General features: G+C 44.8%; 1 protein-coding gene across 6 annotated transcripts in view; it reads right to left on the reverse strand.

Annotated features, from left to right (window-relative positions):
- LOC137532355 (NACHT, LRR and PYD domains-containing protein 3-like) overlaps positions 1-20,881 on the reverse strand; it is a 374,258-nt gene that overhangs the window by 313,451 nt on the left and 39,926 nt on the right. For all 6 annotated transcript variants that reach the window (XM_068252786.1, XM_068252811.1, XM_068252803.1 and 3 more), the window contains exons 3-4: positions 7,265-7,416; positions 5,488-5,665 (exon numbers count right to left, since the gene is read on the reverse strand). In XM_068252786.1, the coding sequence (XP_068108887.1) occupies positions 5,488-5,665; positions 7,265-7,416 (330 nt within the window). The remainder of the gene's footprint in view (positions 1-5,487; positions 5,666-7,264; positions 7,417-20,881) is intronic.

Consider the following 20,881-nt stretch of genomic DNA (forward strand, 5'->3'; position numbering starts at 1 on the left):
TCATTTTTTTTTTTGACTTAAGTATCCCTTTAATTCAACATCCTTTCTAGACAGCAAAGTAGAAAACTATTAACCACCCTGGCGTTACAATTACTGCGGCCATGTGGCCGTGGGTGGCTTTTTTTTTTTTTAAAGTTATTTTGCTATGGCGACTATCGAATATGACGTCTGACGTCATTGACGTCATGCACAGTTCTGATCGCCGCCATAGCGACCCCTGGAGACTATGTAGAGGCTGCGCCGGCACGGGCAGTGGGGGGAGGGGGTAAGCATAAACAGCGGCGATCGGGGGATCAGAGCGGACCGGCGGCAATCGGAGGGGTGACGTAGGTAGCCAAGTGCTAGCTACACCCCCCTCTAAAAATTTGGTGCAGAAAGACCCTCCAGGGGCTGAGCAATCCACTGTGGCGGTAATGGATGAGCTGTGCTCGTCATTACCGCCAAGGTGATTAATAAAAATGGTCATGGCAATGTTTCCCTTAGGAGGCTGGAGCTCTTTGTGGAGCTTTCAGAATAAGCACTTAGCCAAACAATGTTTATAGTTGATTTTATAATAAAATAACGCATAAACTAAATACAGCAATTGAGACAGATCAATACAGTAAAAATAATAAGGATTGAAAGTGAAAAATGGTAACTAGTTATAGTCCGAGCAGCATGTCAAGTTACTGTGTCCTTTGGAATTGTATGTCCAAAACAGAAGATATAATAGTCCAATTATGGAAAGTTCTGTGGGTAATATTCCATTGTTAAACAGCCAAATCCTTCATGTTATATGGATTATATGGATAGGCTGGGACTCTCTTTTTCAGCCTGTGTGTCCAGCAGTTTTTAACCCTTTCTCCACTGGAGGGTGGAGATGGTAATGTGAGATGGGCAGCTCTGCTACCTGCTCCACCCTCTGTCATGTCAGGCAGAAAAGAATATGAGATAACTGAAACGGTCATATCTCTGCATCAGTTGATCAGAGCCCACAGAGAATGATATATGTGCATCCCTGGGGCCATATGCAATTCACTTTTTCATCTGAGTTTTCTACTAGGAGATAATCTTTCAACTTCAATTTAAAATAACTTTTTAGCACTTTACAAATGGAAAATGTATCAAAAAGTAGGTTTAACCACTTCAGCCTTCAGTGTCGTTTCACCTTATGCATCCTGATTATTTGGAAACTCAGGAGATGCTGTCCCAGCTGCCTCCGTCCACGTAACGGCACTGGCGGCAGTGGTGTTGCACATAAGGCGTGGCCACCCGGGACTAACGTGAATGTCTCCGCCACCAATAGATAGAGGTCCTATTCACAGGTTTTTGTATCCCTATCCAATTATGTTCATTTTTGCATTTTAAATTTTTTGCGAGTGAACTTTTTCGGTGACTGCAGTTTCCCGCAAAGATATTATCTTATGGTCCTTCCCTTTTTTTGTTTTTAGCAACTCTCCTATAGCCCTGTGTGGAAGGTCCTCTTTGGAGATGCCGACCTATTTTAATGCACTTTAACACATGTTTATGTTTTGCATCCTTTTTGACAGGACAGTGCTCCACCCTCCACTCCTTTTGTGACGTGTCACTCATTTATTCACGTCACATCACTGGTGCACTTCTCTATTCCGCCATTCTCTAACCGTACTGCATGCTTACTTCCTGCAAGCAATTTTATTCAAAAATTGCATAAGTTTGCTTTATGTGGTTATGACTTCCTTATTGCCAGCAGGTGTCACTAATGTGCCCTCGTATGAGCTAATAAGCTTGGCTCGGGAAATTTCTCCAGCATGTATTTGTGGCTCCACGTCTACACGGTGGCATATTATGACTCTCAGCTGAGCAAATCTTCCTAAAAGGCCATACCACATATTTGATCATTCAACTGGCTAATTTTGCCATATTGCAGGTGTAGTCTGGTTTTTGGAAAGGCGGATCTATGTGTCACATGACTAATGCTGGGAATACACCATGAGAATTTTTTGGCAGATAGATGGTTCGATAGATAATTTCCAGCAGGTCCGATCTGATTTTTGATTGTTTTTCTGATCGATTTCTCATAGAAGTGAATGACAAACGATCAAAAAAAGAATCGGCAAATCGATCTGACAGTAAATCTGTTGAAAAATCTCATCATGTATTCCCAGCATAACATCTCCTCCCTGAGATGCACAGCACAAATCCAGCACAGTGTGCACTTTTAAGCCTCAGAAGAAGCTGATTAAGTGAAACGGTCGTCAGGCTGTGCACCCGGCAGCACCCACTGTCACCCCACAATGCTGCTCACGATAAGTATCACCTTTTATACTGTATGCTATGCACAAGATTAACTTTTCATGCATGCTTTGTGAATTCAAGTGAATGAAGCAATAAATTACGCTCAGTAGTGCCAAGCATTTCCACTGTCTTGTTATTGCTGCATTGAACTGTTTTGGCTTTGAGCACACCGACAAGCTGTACACAGCAGCTTCAGGGCCCATTTCCACTATCGCGAATTCGCATGCGTTTTTCGCATGCAAATTCGCATAGCAATACAAGTGAATGGGACTGTTTCCACTTGTCAGGATTCCTTTGCGTTTTTCTGTGCAGAAAAAATTTGCATGGCAGAGCCATCAGAATTCGCATATCGCATACCGCTATGCCAATCGCATACAATGTATTTAATAGGAAATTCGCATGAGGTTTGGGTATGAGAATTTTCATGCGAATTCGCATATAAACAATGGAAAAGCACACCAGCACTGCCATGGTTAAATTCGCATACATCGTCATCCATGCGAATTCGCATGAAAATTCGCATAGACCCGCATGCGAAATTCGCATCCGCATGCAAATTTTTACCGCGGCGATTCGCACCGCACAAGTGGAAATGCAGCCTCATTCATTCTATCCACTAGGCCTGAACGATTTTAGGAAAAGATTGAATCCCACGATTTCTGTCAGAAATTGCGATTTCGATTCGATTCACGATTTTCTTTAAATCAAGATTTAGCACTAAATTCACAATGTACATTACTAGGAAAAGGGAGGGCGAGTTGCATTGTTGATCAAGCATGTCTTTGACAGCGCAGATTGTCATCCAATTCAATATTAATTATCGAATTAGATGGGTCGATTGGCTGCTAAATCTGCAGATGTATGGCCACCTTAAAGAGAACCAGAGACGAAGCACCCTCATGTATTTTATTACATTTATCAGTGGGAACATGACAGTAAACACCTACCCTGCTTTTAGTTTTATTCTTCTCAGTCTAATCTATCTGTTATCAACTGTGATAAGAATCCACCGACTATTCAGTCGAGGTTTGACCTGGAATCATTATAGCTGAGTCACTCTTCTGTGTGGAGTCTTTTCAAGCCCAACCCTGCCCCCTCCTGTCTCAAATTTCATACTCAGAGCTGTTGATATGGGAGGGGCTGCTGCTTCCGAGAAAGAAGCTCTCTGAAACAGTGTATCTGTGTGCAGTGTGCAGCCTGTCATCTACTGTATGCAGTTTCATTTCTATGAGAGACACTTCCTACAGGCAGCCACAAAGCATACCAGAATATGAAGTTGAAAGCAGACAGATGAAAGGCTGCAGCAGCCCTGCTTGTCTATAGTCTCATAGAGGCTAGACCGCACATCCAGAACACCTCATAACCTGGAAGCAGAAGGAATATGAGCCGGCGGCCATATTGGATATTTCCTGGAGCAATAATAGATAAAAAACACTCAAAAAGGCACACCAGAGTGGCGAAATTATCAGGTAGAGCATTTATTCTTTACAAGCTATCAACTGATATGTTTATTTTATGTGAATCGTTCATCTCTGGTTCCCTTTAAACCTCCCTCAGCAATGGTTGCAAGTACAATCAGGAGGAATAAACAACCAAAATATTGCACAAAGTAATGAGAGGTTTACCTGCTTGCTGTAATCTGTGGACTTCTTGTGATTACATTCCCCCCATGGTTCCTAAAAAGTCCCGCTGCCCGTGATTGGCTATATTGAGGGAGGGGGCAGGACTGTACAATTCCAAAGTGCATGGCCACATACATGGCCGTGCACACTAGCGACAAGCTGATGAGGATGGAGGGGGCGGGCCGTGCATAATTGGCAAGCTGCAGCCGATGGAATGAGCAGAAATGGAGGGGGTGGGCTGTCCATGAGTGACAAGCTGAAAAGAGAGGATGGGGCGGGACGTGCACATGACGCGGCTGATGCAGGAGCTGTGATGGAGGGGGCGGGACTGGAGGCTTTCCGGCCGAAGTTTAAATTACATTATAGCTGCGGCTGCACACTGCAGTGAAGAGGCAGGGGATGTAGCCACGTCCCGATAGTGGGCCGTGGGCTGGGGACCAGTGATGTTGAGGTACTAGTAGGAGACAGCCGCAGCTAGTGTGAGAGCCCGTGGGCGGAGTTTGCCATCCGTTCTGCTGATTGGCTGCACACTAGTAGGCGGAAGTTGGAGGAGACACTGAGCAGCTTCCGTCACGGCGACTGAAATTACTGCCGCTGAGCCGCCCCAAACCGCTGCTGCACCGAGCGGTAGCGGGGAATTCTGGGCTGACAGAAGAGGGGGATAAAAATCGCCGCTATGGCGATCACGGAATCGTCTTTTCCAGTGATCGCGATTTCAATTCAAAAACGATTTATCGTTCAGGCCTACTATCCACCATCTTTGATTTCTGAGTGCTGGCCCACTGTATTCTCTTGCTGTTGCTACAGCTATAGAGATTCATCTGTGTGTTGCAGAAATCTGCAGCATGTCACCCAGATTCGCACAACAGTGTGATCTGGACAACAAAAAAGCCAAAATCCTGCCGGCAGGAAATCGCTGCAGATTTGTGCCGAATTTGCCAGTGGTGGAACAGTGGCTGTTACTAATGTGTCCCTATTGGGATCATTCTCACTGCATGCGTTTGCGATTTCCATAAATTGCAAACACAATGCATGCAGCATTTTGGGGGCAATTGTGATGTGATTCTTGTTATCACAATTTCAGTATGAAATTGATCGGGAATCGGCTATTGGTGTATGGGCAGGCAACAGATCTCTCTGATCAGATTGGATCAGAGAGAGAACTGTCTCTCGGTAGATCTGCCCATACATCTGATGCATGGGCACCTTAACTGTATGCCAGAAGGTGTGTCCTGTTACATTCAGGAAAGCCCATAGTGGGATTTCCACACACAAGGCAGACAGCTGTCACCAGGCCCACACCATCAGAGGCAGCCCAATGGGGGACTTTGTCTGAGCTCACTGGAATAGTTCGGAGGACAAGAATCTTATGCCTGGTACACACCATGCAATTTCCCGTCAGATAGATGGGTCAAATCGTTTATAGGTAACTATGCTATTCTCATGCAATGGATTGTGGGTAGAAAGAATGTGAACTGGTAAGTGGTCATCAACAGTGGTCATAAATAGTTTAGAAGACAGCAGCTCCCGGATGCATAATGAGCAGCTCTCCCAGCATCAGTGTTAATACTCTGTAAGAATTTGGACAGAAGAGACAAAGCCCTGTTACCTGTATGCTGGATTTCCCCCAGAACTGCCAGGAAATTACGATGACGTCTCTTCATCTGCAGCTCCCAGAGACACTTCCAGAATCCAACCACAGCTTCTCTTCCCAGCTCTGTTATATCTTCTAACAGACGGCTGGAGAAGGTGGAGGTCCCCCATTCACCACTCATGGGCTGGTATTTCTGGAAAACACATAGATATTATTACTAAACAACAACATACTCTGTATAGGCATGACACTCCACCATGGATGATCAGCTTTCTTATTGCACATCTAGAGCTGACCACAGGCAGGAGAGCACAGCTGGCTGGAGAGACAACCTCCTGTGTAGGGCAGCAGCACTTTACATATTTCTGTCAATCAAATCCACGTGGCCAGAGTGTACTGCGCAGGCGAGAGTAGTTCTGCGCCTGTGCAGTACGCTCCGGACAAAGTGGATTTGATTGAAAGCGGCGCTCGTGCAAGTGCAGTAGAGGACAGGTTGGTGAGGCGCTGCCGGGTCCAAGAGACAGCCGCAGAAAGTGAAGCTGCGGCGTGGGAGAGATCAGCTGCTAGGGCCTGGAGGAAGCCCCGGGTACGTAGATTTAATTTTTTTCATAGGTCGGATGTGTCCTTTAAGCACTTCGGGGCCCGAGGACAGTATAGCTACACCCCTCCAGACTTCACTTCCGCGCCTGGGGAGTAAATATGTGCATCCCCGGCGTCACTGCCGCTGTCCACATTCCCACTTGCTCATACATGTGCAACCGTGGGGTACATATCCTTGTCCATGTGCTCAGAGATCAATGAATAGGAACACAGTTCTATGAGAAGACGCGCTCATTCTGAAAAAAAAGTTACACATCCACAGTACGGTTCCTGTAAGTGTACATATTACACTTACAGGACACATTGGAAAAAAAAAATGACTATCTTGTGGCCAAATAGTATAATTACACCTACATACCATTTATTTTAATAAAAGACTCACAATTACATGTAAAATTAACGGTTTCCTTACTGCACTCTCCCATAGTAACCAATAAAACATAAAAAAGAAGACAATAAAAAAAAAATACATAAATAGTTACATTAGGGAAAAAACTTTTTTTAATATGTATGTCAAGAGCGTATATTACTTTTTTTTTTGTTGTTGTTGTTTTTTGGTTATTTTTTCATTATGGGCTTGTAAATAGTGATGGATGCAAAACTGCAAAAATGCACTTTCATTTCCAAATAAAATACTGGTGCCAGACATTGTGATAGGGACATAATTTAAATGGTATAATAACTGGGACATATGGGCAAATAAAATATGTGGATTTTAACTATAGTAGCATGTATTATTTAAAGGCTATAATGGCTAAAAATTGAAAAATAATGATTTGTTTCCTGTTAAAACAACATTTAGAATAAATAATTCTTGGCATAATGTACCACCCAAAGAAAGCCTAATTGGTGGCGAAAAAAACAAGATACAGATCATTTCGTTCTGATAAGTAGTGATAAAGTTATTGGCGCATGAATGGGAGGAGTGCTGAGGTTAAAATTGCTCTGGTGCTCAAGGGGTAAAAACCTCTCAGTGGTGAAGTGGTTAAAGCACACCTGAACTGATATTAAAATAAATAAATAAAAATAAATCTATTGGTGTGTATACTTACTTAAAAGACATCCAAGGTGAAAATAAACTTATGAGAAAAACAATTGCATCTATCCTCCTAATAAAAATGAATTGAAATATAAAATATGCCTAGAAGGATTTCATTTCTGCACATCACTGCTAGACGTCACTCTGTCTTACCTCTGTGTTTAAGGCTGTTTCAGATTTTAGTCTGCTCAGCAAAGCTGCTGTGTCCGTATTCAGTACAGTAATGTTTAGATCCTCCTTATAATATTCCCATATTATCCTCAGAGATGCCTCGTCCCAGGTAGACAGCTTGTGGATTATATCATCTAGAGAACACACAAGAAATACATTTTCAGGCTTGTGGGCGGAATCTTAGAGAACAATGATGATTTTTTTAGAGCATATAAGGCCATGGTGATGTAAGGTATAGCAGTGTTCTCCTCAGGCTCTTTTAGCCGGGTGCTCCACCTGGCTAGTTTTGGTAAGTACCCGGCTGTCATCGGCTCAACTCCACCTCTGCTGTAAGCAGAAATGTGCAAAGAAGCACCGGCCCTGCATTCTCTCATCTCGGCCCGCCCGGCTACTTTTTCATGCCACCCGGCTGGAAAAAAATTCTGGGGAGGACACTGTATAGCATCATACAAATGGGATCCCAGACAGGACTAAACACCCAAATGATGTTCTAAGCCCCTCCTACACTATCCAAAACGAACATACCGTACTTTGTTGCTGCAATTTGTATTTAACAATTTCTATCGCTGGGATGTGAGCTTCACATCGGCAGTGGCAGCTGTTATAGCCGCAGGGACGCCATAGTCACGTCTCTGCAGTCTGGGGGCTGTGCTTGTTATTAGTCCCGGTGACAGGGGGGATTAGTGGCAGGGGACAAGTCCCCTGAGCCAATCCGTTCTTGTCCAGCGAGAATGATCACCGTTTTTGTTCAAAAACAGTGATCATTCTTAAATAGTGCTGCCACACTTCCTCACGATTGCTTGTTTCCACCGCTCCAGCCACCAATCGTTAGAATAATGAATAGGAGCTTTGTTCCCATTCATTCATCTCCCTTTTAGGCCACCGTGATTGCAGGCATGAATAGATGCCTGCATCACCTCCAAAGTAACACTGCAATGCATTACTTCCTATTTAGTGTACTTATTGTACGCTTATAGGAAATAGTGCGCAAGGACATCTTGTGGTCAAATAGTAAAGTTACACCTACATACAATAGGGAATAAAAAATGTTTAATATGTACAGTATCTCAAGAGGGTATATTATTATTAAATTACGGGCTTGTGATTAGTGATGGATTTAAAACTGAAAAAAAAAATCACCTTTATTTCCAAATAAAATATTGTCACCGTACAGTGTACTAGGGACATAATTTAATCACTTCCCTAATCTGGGTTATTCCTCCTTAAAAATCAGACCAATCGTCTGCATTTAACACTCCTCGCATTCATTAACCAATAACTTTATCAATACTTTTCTCACATACATAAATGATCTATACCTTGTTTTTTTGCCACCAATTAGGCTTTTTTTGGGGCGTTATTTTTTGCTAAGAATTATTTTATTTTGTATGCATTTTAAAGGGAATAAGGGAAGAAAAATTAAAAAGTAATTATTTGTCAGTTTTCAGCCATTATAGTTTGAAAATAATAAGCGCTACTATAGATTGAACCCACACATTTAATTTACCTGTTTGTCCTAGTTATTACAACATTTAAATTATGATCCTAGTACAATGTATGGAGACAATATATTATTTGAAAATAAAGGTCATTTTTTCCATTTTGTGTCTTTGTAGTTACCTGCAATTTATGTGGCTCTTTTGTATCCCCCCCCCACCCCTAGTTAGCCAGATGTGCTCCTGTATATTACCCCCCTCTCCCCCATAGTTGGCCAGATGTGCCTCTGTACCCCTCCACAGCCCCAGTTAACCAGATGTGCCTCTGCAACCCCCCACCTCAGTTAGCCAGATGTGGCCGTTTATCCCCTCCCATCCCCCATAGTTGTTCAGGTGTGGTTTTTAATCTCCCCTCCCCCCATGGATAGCCAGGTGTGTGCCCCTTTTTGCCTCCCCCTCCCCCATGGATAGCCAGCTGTGTGTCCTGTAATTTCCCACATTAAATGATTGTAACAACAGTCCCACAGTCTTTTCCAGCCTGTATGTCCAATCACAATTACCGGTAGTACAAAACACTCTCACCGACTCAAATTGCTATCTGGATCACAGATCAGCATAATGCACTTCTTCATATAACTCTTATCAGCCAATCAGCTTCTTCCTATATAAAACTCAAAGACAAAATCGGACAAACCATAGCGTAACCCAGTTGATACAACTTCCTTTCACCAACACCTCCAGGTGCAAAAATAAGTGCACCCCTCCGTGCTATGTGCTCACACCAAGACCATATGGTAAAAATGCAGGCTCACCAAATGTATCAGTTGACCAGCTAAGACCAGCATTCAGCACTTAATATGGTATCAGTCATCCAATTCTCAGCCTACAACAGCAAAGTCCCTAAAACTGAAACACAGCTCTCATAGCATGATACTGTATTTATTTAATGTGAAAAAGCCATGAAAGTGCACTCCCATTTTTAAAAATCAACAGCGCTTTGTATAAAAAGTATCAGATGTCCTCGTTGCCGCTCACTCAGTGTCTCCTCGATTGCCAACTGAAGCTCCACCCTACCGGTTTCGTCACCATGACTCATCATGAAGCCCCTGATGAGTCATAGTGATGAAACCGATAGGGCGGAGCTTCAGTTTTAAAGGGACTTTGCTGTTGTAAGCTGATAATTGGATAACTGATACTATATTAATCGCTGAATGCTGGTCTTCCCTGGTCAGCTGATACATTTGGTAAGCCTGCATTTTTACCATACGGTCTTGGTGTGAGCACATAGCACGGGGGGTGCACTTATTTTTGCATGTGGAGGTGTTGGTGAAAGGAATTTGTATCAACTGGATTACACTATGGTTTGTCTGATTTTGTCTTTGAGTTTTATATAGGAAGAAGCTGATTGGCTGATAAGAGTTATATGAACAAGCGCTTGCACTTCTTATTGGCTGACGGGCAGTCTTACAGACTATATATAAGTGGCAGAGTGCTGTCAGGGAGGGAGCATTTCTTTTGTGTGTGTGGTAAGTTGAAGGAGTAGTGGGGGCAAGTTCCTGGTGGTGGGAGCTCCGGGGCTTGCCTGCGCTCCCTTATTGTGTTACATGCTGGTTTTGGGGTCCCGAGCAGTGGCAGTGCTCGGGGCCCCTGCCTGTCATGTGCACTAGTGTTTGCGGCGTTACTTTTTGCTAAGAATTATTTTATTTTGTATGCATTTTAAAGGGAATAAGGGAAGAAAAATGAAAAAAGCAATTATTTGTCAGTTTTCAGCCATTATAGTTTGAAAATAATAAGCGCTACTGTACTGTACACAACATTTAAATTATGATCCTAGTACAATGTATGGCGACAGTATATTATTTGAAAATAAAGGTAATTATTTTTTCATTTTGTGTCCTTGGCGTTACCTGCAATTTATGTGGCTCTTTTGTATCTCCCCCCCCACCCCTAGTTAGCCAGATGTGCTCCTGTATATTACCCCCCTCTCCCATAGTTGGCCAGATGTGCCTCTGTACCTCTCCCCAGCCCCAGTTAGCCAGATGTGCCTCAGACGTCCTCACCGCCGCTCACTCAGCGTCTCCTCGATTGCCAACTGAAGCTCCACCCTACCGGTTTCGTCACCATGACTCATCATGAAGCCCCTGATGAGTCATAGTGACGAAACCGGTATGGCGGAGTTTCAGTTTTAAAGGGACTTTGCTGTTGTAGGCTGAGAATTGGATGACTGATACCATATTAAGTGCTAAATGCTGGTCTTAGCCGGTCAGCTGATACATTTGGTGAGCCTGCATTTTTACCATATGGTCTTGGTGTGAGCACATAGCACGGAGGGGTGCACTTATTTTTTCACGTGGAGGTGTTGGTGAAAGCAAGTGGTATCAACTGGATTACGCTATGGTTTGTCCGATTTTGTCTTTGAGTTTTATATAGGAAGAAGCTGATCGACTGATAAGAGTTATATGAACAAGCGTATTATGCTGATCTGTGATCGAGACAGCCATTTGAGTCGGTGAGAGTGTTTTGTACTAATTGTGATTGGACATACAGGCTGGAAAAGACTGTGGGACTGTTGTTATGATCATTTAATGTTGGACATTTACTCATTATGTGGGTGTGAGCACTGCACATATTTTTGAATTTACAATTACAGTTAGGGAGGTGATTACCCCCCCCCCCCCCCCGATCGTGCAGCGATCCAACTAGGCTGAACATTACTGAATACTTGGGAGGAGCGCTCATACCACTTCATCAATTATATTCCTGTAATCCCCCCCCCCCATGGATAGCACGCTGTGTGTCCTGTAATTTCCCCCCATGGATATCCAGCTGTGTGTCCTGTAATCCCCCCCCCATGGATACCCAGCTGTGTGGCCTGTAATTTCCCCTCCCCCATGGATAGCCAGCTGTGTGCCCTGTAATCCCCCCCCCCCCCATGGATAGCCAGCTGTGTGTCCTGTAATTTTTCCCCCCATGCATAGCCAGCTGTGTGTCCTGTAATTTCCCCCCATGGATAGCCAGCTGTGATTCCCCCCCCCCCATGGATAGCCAGCTGTGTTTCCCGTAATCCCCCCCCCATGGATAGCCAGCTATGTGTCCTGTAATTCCCCCCCCCCCCCCATGGATAGCCAGCTGTGTGCCCTGTAATCCCCCACCCCCCATGGATAGCCAGCTGTGTGTCCTGTAATTTTTTCCCCCATGCATAGCCAGCTGTGTGTCCTGTAATTTCCCCCCATGGATAGCCAGCTGTAATTTCCCCCCCCCCCCCCCATGGATAGCCAGCTGTGTGTCCTGTAATTCCCCCCCCCCCCCATGGATAGCCAGCTGTGTGTCCTGTAATTCCCCCCCATGGATAGCCAGCTGTGTGGCCTGTAATTTCCCCTCCCCCATGGATAGCCAGCTGTGTGTCCTGTAATTCCCCCCCCATGCATAGCCAGCTGTGTGTCCTATAATTTCCCCCCCCCCATGGATAGCCAGCTGTGCGTCCTGTAATTTCCCCCCCCCCCCATGGATAGCCAGCTGTGTGTCCTGTAATTTCCCCTCCCCCTTATGGATACCCAGCTGTGTGGCCTGTAATTTCCCCTCCTCCATGGATAGCCAGCTGTGTGCCCTGTAATCCCCCCCCTCCCCCACCCCCCCATGGATAGCCAGCTGTGTGTCCTGTAAATTCCCTCCCATGGATAGCCAGCTGTGTGTCCTGTAAATTCCCTCCCATGGATAGCCAGCTGTGTGTCCTGTAATTCCCCCCCCCCCCCCATGGATAGCCAGCTGTGTGGCCTGTAATTCCCCCTCATGGATAGCCAGGAGCCACACGCGACAACATGAATATACTGTAGTACAGTGGTTAAATATTGCAATAACCGGGACAAACGGTCAAATAAAATGTGTGGCTTTCGTCCACAGTTTTAAGTTTTATTTTAAAGTTATAGTGGCCGAAAACTGAGAAATAAAGATTGTTTTCTAGTTTTTTTCTTATTATTCATTAAAATGCATTCAGAATATAATAATTCTTAGTATAATGTACCACCCAAAGAAAGCCTAATTGGTGGCAAAAAAAACCCCCAAAAACACAAGATATAAATCATTTTGTTGTGATAATAGATAGTGATAGAATGAAAGAGAGGAGTGCTGAAATGTGAAATCGTTAAACAGCTAAAAAAAAAACTGGGATGTGATAAACGAAAGACCTCAAAGTACAATTAATTATTGCATTTAGGCTGCTTTCACAGTAAGACGTTACAGGCGCACGTTAGTGCAGCCTGTAACGCAGCCCACCGCACAGTAATGAAAAATCAATGGGCTGTTCACAGTGCCCACGTTTCGTTACATTGTAACGCTTCACGTTATTTCAAAGTGCTGCATGCTGTGCATTCTACGCGGCTAAGCCGCGTTAGACTGTTTGCACATGCTCAGTAATATTGGAGGAGGAGGCCTCCCCCTCCTTCTCCTTGGCCAGGCACATGGCTAATTAATATTCACTGCACGGTGTGACGTGCAGTGTTTACTTCCTGGAGCGCCGCTCTGTGCGGCGATTGGCCGGCGGGACCACGTGATGCCGCAAGAGTACGCATCACAGGACGCATGAAGAGCCGCTTAACGCGGCTCGATCTGACGTCCAGCTTCTACCCCACTATGCGTTGCGTTAGGTGCACGTTATGCGACCTTAACGTAGCACCTAACGCAACGTCTTAGTGGGAAAGTAGCCTTAAAGTGAATCTGTGTCCAACTGTTCATACAGTGAGACTGAGTCCTGAGTTATACATTTTCTCACCCCTTCCTGCCTTGCTACGCTTCTCATCGGCTATCACTAAGCCGCCGCTCACTAATCCTGTCGCCAATATCACATGACTAGAGATGACGACAATTGGCAAAAGGGAGCAGCTTATTGCGGAAGGAAGGGGCGGGCACTGTTTTTTAGCCAGGTTTGAGTCTTACTCCATGTACAGCTGGATGCAGGGTCACTTTCAGTGGTGCTCGTCATGAGCTCGTTTCTGCAGATCATGAGATCGAAATTGGCACCCGGCTTTCGATCACGAATGCACTCGTGATTGCACTTGTGGCCCGACTCGTGACCACGAGCTTGTGATCGCGGTAACCAGGGAAATTACGTTGTTGGGCCAATCAGAGGAACCCCAGTCAAGGCCCTAGCAACCAATCAGAGGAGGGGAGCCTAGTCCTCCCCTCCTCTATATAAGGCGGCGGCCATGTTGAGAAACTCGTCCTTGCTTGCCAATAAGAGGACTCCCAGTCGAGGCCCTAGCAACCAATCAGAGGAGGGGAGCCTGGCCCTCCCCTCTTCTATATAAGGCGGTGGCCATGTTGAGAAACTCGTCCTTGCTTGTGACTCTTGGTGCTGAGAGCATCTGAGCAAGTGCTTTTACTGGGAAAAACAGTGCGTTTTGCCTGTTTAACACATTTCCAACACATTTATTGTATTGCTGTATAGGTAGATAGTGATTTGATTGTGTTAGTCAGTATAGTGTACTTACTGCGTGTAGTGCTAGGCTAGCTTAGCTGAGGTCTGTGCAAGCTATGCCTGCTAGGTACCCTAGGAGGAGCCTGTAGGTAGGTTAAGGGTTAGTTCTTGATTATTTATCAGTTACTGTGTTAGTTTAGTGTTTAGACTTAGACTAGCATTAGCAAAGTACTACTACAGTCAGTCAGCAGCATCCGTCTCTCAGTCTCACAGCGATTCTGCAGCTGCTGCCTAGTGTGAGTGTTTGACAGGCAGACAGTCTTAAAGGAGTCATTGCTAAAATAAGTGGTACTTACCCGGGGCTTCCTCCAGCTCCAAGCTCCCAGGACGTCCCTCGCAGCAGCTCTGCCCGCAGCCATTCGCCGCAGGTCCGTCCCGGTCCCCGGCGATGACGTCAGAGCGACCTCCAGGTCAGCCTGTACTGCACCTGCACGAGAGGCGCTGTCAATCACCTGACATCACCGCCGGGGACCGGGATGGACCTGCGGAGAACGGCTGCGGGCAGAGCTGCGGCGAGGGACATCCTGGGAGCTTGGGGCTGGAGGAAGCCCCCGGTAAGTACCACTTATTTTAGCATTTTTCCCCTGATGACTCCTTTAAGGCCCATGCACGTGGCATACATTTGTCTGTAGTTGTGAGGCAGCGACAAACAGACAAGAGACAACAGCATATTTATGGCAGCGACAATTCGAGTTTGCAACAGATGTACACACGTGACAACAGAAAGAGTGAAGACACGACGGAAGCTGTCTGCCACAGACTACGTATAGTAGTAGTACTATGGTAGCGACTCTGCTGTCTGTAGAAGACTTTCCTACACACGACAGGACACCAACAGACTAAGCGACAGTTTGTCACAAGAGATTCACCAGCTGAATCGCTCAAACATAGTTGTGTCTGCTGACAGTCTTTGTCTCTTGCCACGTCCACACAAACCGTTGCACGAATGGTCACTCAACAGGTGTCTGTACAGACATTTGTACGCCATGTGTATGGGCCTTTAGTGTCACTCACTGTCACTCTCTCTGTCACTAGTGTTCTGATCATTACCAGAGTCAGTTCAGTTTAGTTAGTGACTGACTGACTAGACTTACTGACTGTTACTCACTTTTACTTGTTGTAGTAAACTAGTAGTTTATTCACTGTCACTGACCGTCCGTGTACGTGTAGTGCAGTGAGCTACTACTGTTTGTATATTTGTCCGTAAAAAAAACAAACAAAAAAAAATAAAAACCTACATTTGTCACCACACACATATTAACCCCCCTGGCGGTATTCCCGAGCTGAGCTCGGACTGGGTTTCACTTACCCAGAGCGGTATTCTCAAGCTCAGCTCGGGCTGGCCCAAATCCGCCGCGCGTTGCACTTTCCTGGGTCCTGCACACGATCGGCCCTGCCAGCGGGACCCAGGAATCTCCCCCTGGCTCCCGGGATCCCCTTCTGCTCCGATCCTCTTCCCCGGCAGCCAATCAGGACGGCCGAGCGGTAGTGCGGTGTGACGTCGGGTGGCGTGACGTCATCGGGGGGCAGGGAAAAATGAAAATGATGCTTTTTTTTTTTTCTTTTACTAAGATCGCCCATGTGTATATATACACATGTATATACGTATATACATGCATATACAGCTATACATGTATATACAGTGGTTTGCAAAAGTATTCGGCCCCCTTGAAGTTTTCCACATTTTGTAACATTACTGCCACAAACATGAATCAATTTTATAGGAATTCCACATGAAAGACCAATACAAAGTGGTGTACATGTGAGAAGTGGAACGAAAATCATACATGATTCCACAAATTTTTTACAAATAAATAACTGCAAAGTGGGGTGTGCGTAATTATTCAGTCCTCTTTGGTCTGAGTGCAGTCAGTTGCCTATAGACAATGCCTGATGAGTGCTAATGACTAAATAGAGTGCACCTGTGTGTAATCTAATGTCAGTACAAATACAGCTGCTCTGTGAGGGCCTCAGAGGTTGTCTAAGAGAATATTGGGAGCAACAACACCATGAAGTCCAAAGAACACACCAGACAGGTCAGGGATAAAGATATTGAGAAATTTAAAGCAGGCTTAGGCTACAAAAAAGATTTCCAAAGCCTTGAACATCCCACAGATCACTGTTCAAACGATCATTCAGAAATGGAAGGAGTATGGCACAACTCGAAACATAACAATACAAGGCCGTCCACCTAAACTCACAGGGTGAACAAGGAGAGCGCTGATCAGAAATGCAGTAAAGAGGCCCATTGTGACTCTGCACGACCTGCAGAGATCTACAGCTCAGGTGGGGGAATCTGTCCATAGGACAACTATTAGTCATGCACTGCACAAAGTTGGCCTTTATGGAAGAGTGGCAAGAAGAAAGCCATTAACAGAAAAGCATAAGAAGTCCTGTTTTTAGTTTGCCACAAGCCAAGTGGGGGACACAGCAAACAATTGGAAGAAGGTGCTCTGGTCAGATGAGACCAAACTGGAACTTTTTGGCCAAAATGCAAAACGCTATGTGTGGCGGAAAACTAACACTGCACATTACTCTGAACACACCATCCCCCATTGTCAAATATGGTGGTGGCAGTATCATGCTCGGGGGTGCATCTCTTCAGCAGGGACATGTACGCTAGTCAGAGTTGATGGGAAGATGGATGGAGCCAAATACAGGGCAATCTTGGAAGAAAACCTCTTGGAGTCTGCAAAAGACTTGAGACTGGGGCGGAGGTTCACCTTCCAGCAGGACAACGACCCTAAACATAAAGCCAGGGCAACAATTGAATGGTTTAAAACCAAACATATCCATGTGTTAGAATGGCCCAGTCAAAGTCCAGATCTAAATCCAATCGAGAATCTGTGGCATGATCTGAAAACTGCTGTTCACAAACGCTGTCCATCTAATCTGACTGAGCTGGAGCTGTTTTGCATAGAAGAATGGGCAAGGATTTGAGTCTCTAGATGTGCAAAGCTGGTAGAGACATACCCTAAAAGACTGGCAGCTGTAATTGCAGCAAAAGGTGGTTCTACAAAGTATTGACTCAGGGGGCTGAATAATTACGCACACCCCACTTTGCAGTTATTTATTTGTAAAAAATGTTTGGAATGGGCAAGGATTTCAGTCTCTAGATGTGCAAAGCTGGTAGAGACATACCCTAAAAGACTGGCAGCTGTAATTGCAGCAAAACGTGGTTCTACAAAGTATTGACTCAGGGGGCCAAATAATTACGCACACCCCACTTTGCAGTGTTTGTTTTTTAAAATGTTTAGAATCATGTATGATTTTCGTTCCACTTCTCACATGTACAGCACTTTGTATTGGTCTTTCACGTGGAATTCCAATAAAGTCGATTCATGTTTGTGGCAGTAATATGACAAAATGTGGAAAACTTCAAGGGGGCTGAATACTTTTGCAAACCATTGTACGTGATCGGGGGTATCCAAGCACCCCTAGTCACTTTAACCTTTTCACCTTTCTAATGACATGCTTTAAAATCTTGCTGGGGGAGCATGCACAGTCACAGATTTAGCATGAGCAGTCACAGATTTAGTGAGCTCTGCACACAGGGCTGATTCAGAGGGGAAATCTCAGCCCACTAATATTAACTGGGGGGGTTGGGAAATTTCCCCTTGACTTCCAACACCAGACTTGCCAAAAGTATGGCTTTACAGCAGGGAAAATAAATGTATGAGATAATGAAATGTATCTGTAGTATGGACAATAAATAGATAAGTAGCAAATAGTCTTGTATTGTTTTCCAGTACAGGAAGAGTTAAAACACTTGAGACGTTATCTTTGCAAAAGAGCTTCTCTGAGATATTCAACCAACTTGGTCTAACTCAGTCCTGAATTTCTCAAGAGCTTACCATAAGCCTGATATGGAAGGGAAGAAGAGTTTTATACATACCTGAGGCTTCCTCCAGCCCCTTCCAGACTTATCGCTCCCTCGCTGTCCTCCGACTCCTGGATATTCTGAAACTGGCCGCGAAAAGTCCTTCAGTCAGCGCAGGCCGGCCACCTGCAATCACCCAACATGCTCCCATGGCCTGTAGTGTTCTGCGTCTGTGCAATAGTACTGTGCAGGAGTACATCCCCCCCCACAGGGGCGCACATGCGGCCAGGCATGCACAGTGTACTGTGGTCCGGAGGACTTTCCGTGGGCAATTTGAGAAGTCCCAGAAAGCGTAGGACAGCAAGGCAGCTAAAGCCTGGAGAGGACTGGAAGAAGCCCCAGGTATGTATAACACTTTTCTTTCCTTCGGTCTCAGGTTCTCTTTAAGCAGCCAAGAAACAATGCAGGAAAGTTCAAAGGATCATTAGCTCTGCTTTTTTTTTACAGCTTAAAATATAGTGTGTGGCTGGTTAGCTTCGTGGTCTTGTTTGACCTCCCTCAACAATGTCAATAGAGCAGTCTCTGTTGTTTAAAGGCCGTCCCTTGACATTCTTTCGGCACAAAAGTGCCTTCTCTTCTCTAATTGTGAGGCCAGATTCTATGAGTTTCCTTACCTTATTTTGGTTTTATCTTAGTATTAGGCCCATATGGTCCTCTCTATGTCTCCAGCTGGCTCACCTTACATTGTGCTCTCAATATTTTTTAATTATTCAGTTATGCAAACAACATAATTTCCCATAATGTCACGGGCCTAAGCTCTCCTCAGAAGCATAGAGTTACAGATCACCCAGCAAGCTCATGGTGAACCAGAACTCCTAGGAGTGTGTAAGGGGGCTACAAGGGACCAAGAAGCCCTCTTAAGCTACATCTACATGGTACAATTTTCCCTGCAATCGACGGATCGATCCAATAATTTCCAGCAGCTCCGTTCGGATCGCGATTGAAAACACACCCGATTTCGGATAGTTATCAATGCAAAATCTATTGTATTATCGATCGGTAGCAATTTGGACGCCTACCCATGATGCACTTCTTGTCAGATCACCCGTCGATCTGATGCAAAATTGTACCGTGTGGATGAAGCTTTACTAAAATGTTATGCAAAACAAGTTTGCCTTCTTAAAACAGAATGCATTTGTGATAGTTCAAGTTGGAGTGAGCATATGATGTATCCCACAATGCATCACTGCTGAATGTGCAAATCGCATTCACTGTTGAATATGTAAATCACTCTTTGTTGCCCCTGTAAGCTAGCCACACCTCAGAACCGCTGGAATGCAATAATGTATCAGCTTGTTAATTATACAGAGCCACAATAACCCAACATGCATACAGACTGTTTCGGACTGGCTGATCCTCATCAGTGCATGGCATGGATTAATGTGGCTCTATGGGGTAGGATTTGAAGCACCCACAGTTACAGATCACCCAGCAAGCTCACTGTAAACCAGAACTCCTAGGAGTGGGTAAGGGGCTGAAGGGGACCAAAAAGCCCTCTTACTAAAATGTTATGCAAAACAAGTTTGCCTAGAAGGTATTTGCAATAATGCAGGAAAGCCTTTGGGGAACATCACACATAAACGAGACGTATTATATATACCGGAACCCACTTCACAACCTCTTCCCATCCTATGTACTTCAACACTACCAAAGATACTTTACAGTATATTGTCAACATCTAAGAAACACAGGGGAGTTATTACACTCCTTAAAGTGAACCAGAGACGAAGCACCCTCATGTATTTTACAATACAATACAATACAATAACATTTGTACACAATACAATACAATAACATTTGTAACATTTTACAATATATATCACTGGGAACATTAGAGAAACCCCCTACCCTGCTCTCTGTTTCATCCTTCACTGCTCAGCCTGCTTGTTATCAGCCCTAATAAAATCCCCGACTGAGCACTCAGTCTGGCATTGCTCAGGAATCATAATAGATGAGTCTGTCTTCTCTGATGTCTTTTCAAGCCCAAGCCTGCCCCCTTCTGGCTATGCTTTCCTGTTCTGTATAATTGCAGCATCACACAGAGCTGTGATGAGATGGGAGGAGCTGCTGGTGCCGAGGAAGGAGCTATGCCTGTGTCTGCTAATGTAAGGGCATATTGAAAAACGTGTTTTATTATCTATATTTGTTAGTCATAAGAGGTTTTTAGAAATGGTGATTTCATTTTGTACACAGCCCACTAAATAATATGCTTTTCTGATGAATTGTGTTTTGCATGGAGTTATAGTAAAAAAAAAAAAAAAAAACACACCAGACCAGCGAAAATACTTTTGGGGGATATGTTTATTTTGTGCCAAACTTGTTCACACTATTGGGATAAGACTCAAGTTTCCACAATATATCAATTAATTGACATATTGTGTCTTGAAAAAACGGTGTGTCCGGTGCAACCGGTCGACACTTGTGATTGCCCTACACCAGTGATGGCTAACCTTGGCACTCCAGCTGTGGTGGAACTACAAGTCCCATGAGGCATTGCAATACTCTGACAGCTCTAAGCATAAGTCAGGGCGGCAAAGGCATGATGGGATTTGTAGTTTTGACACAGCTGGAGTGCCAAGGTAGCCATCACTGCCCTACACTGTGCGCTTTGGATGTGCTGCTACATTGTCCTACTGGCGATGCAGCTGTGAATTCTACCCTAACCGGGACTTTGCATACCCCATTGGGGGAGCCGAGGGTGCGACATGGAGCTGTCATAACCACAAGGTGAGATGTCGCCGGAGTGGAGGACGGAGGTCTCGAATGTTGATTACTGGAGTAAACGCAGCCAACGCACTGAGGTGTGAGGA

Source organism: Hyperolius riggenbachi, chromosome 1 (assembly GCF_040937935.1).
Source record: "Hyperolius riggenbachi isolate aHypRig1 chromosome 1, aHypRig1.pri, whole genome shotgun sequence".
Taxonomy (NCBI): domain Eukaryota; kingdom Metazoa; phylum Chordata; class Amphibia; order Anura; family Hyperoliidae; genus Hyperolius; species Hyperolius riggenbachi.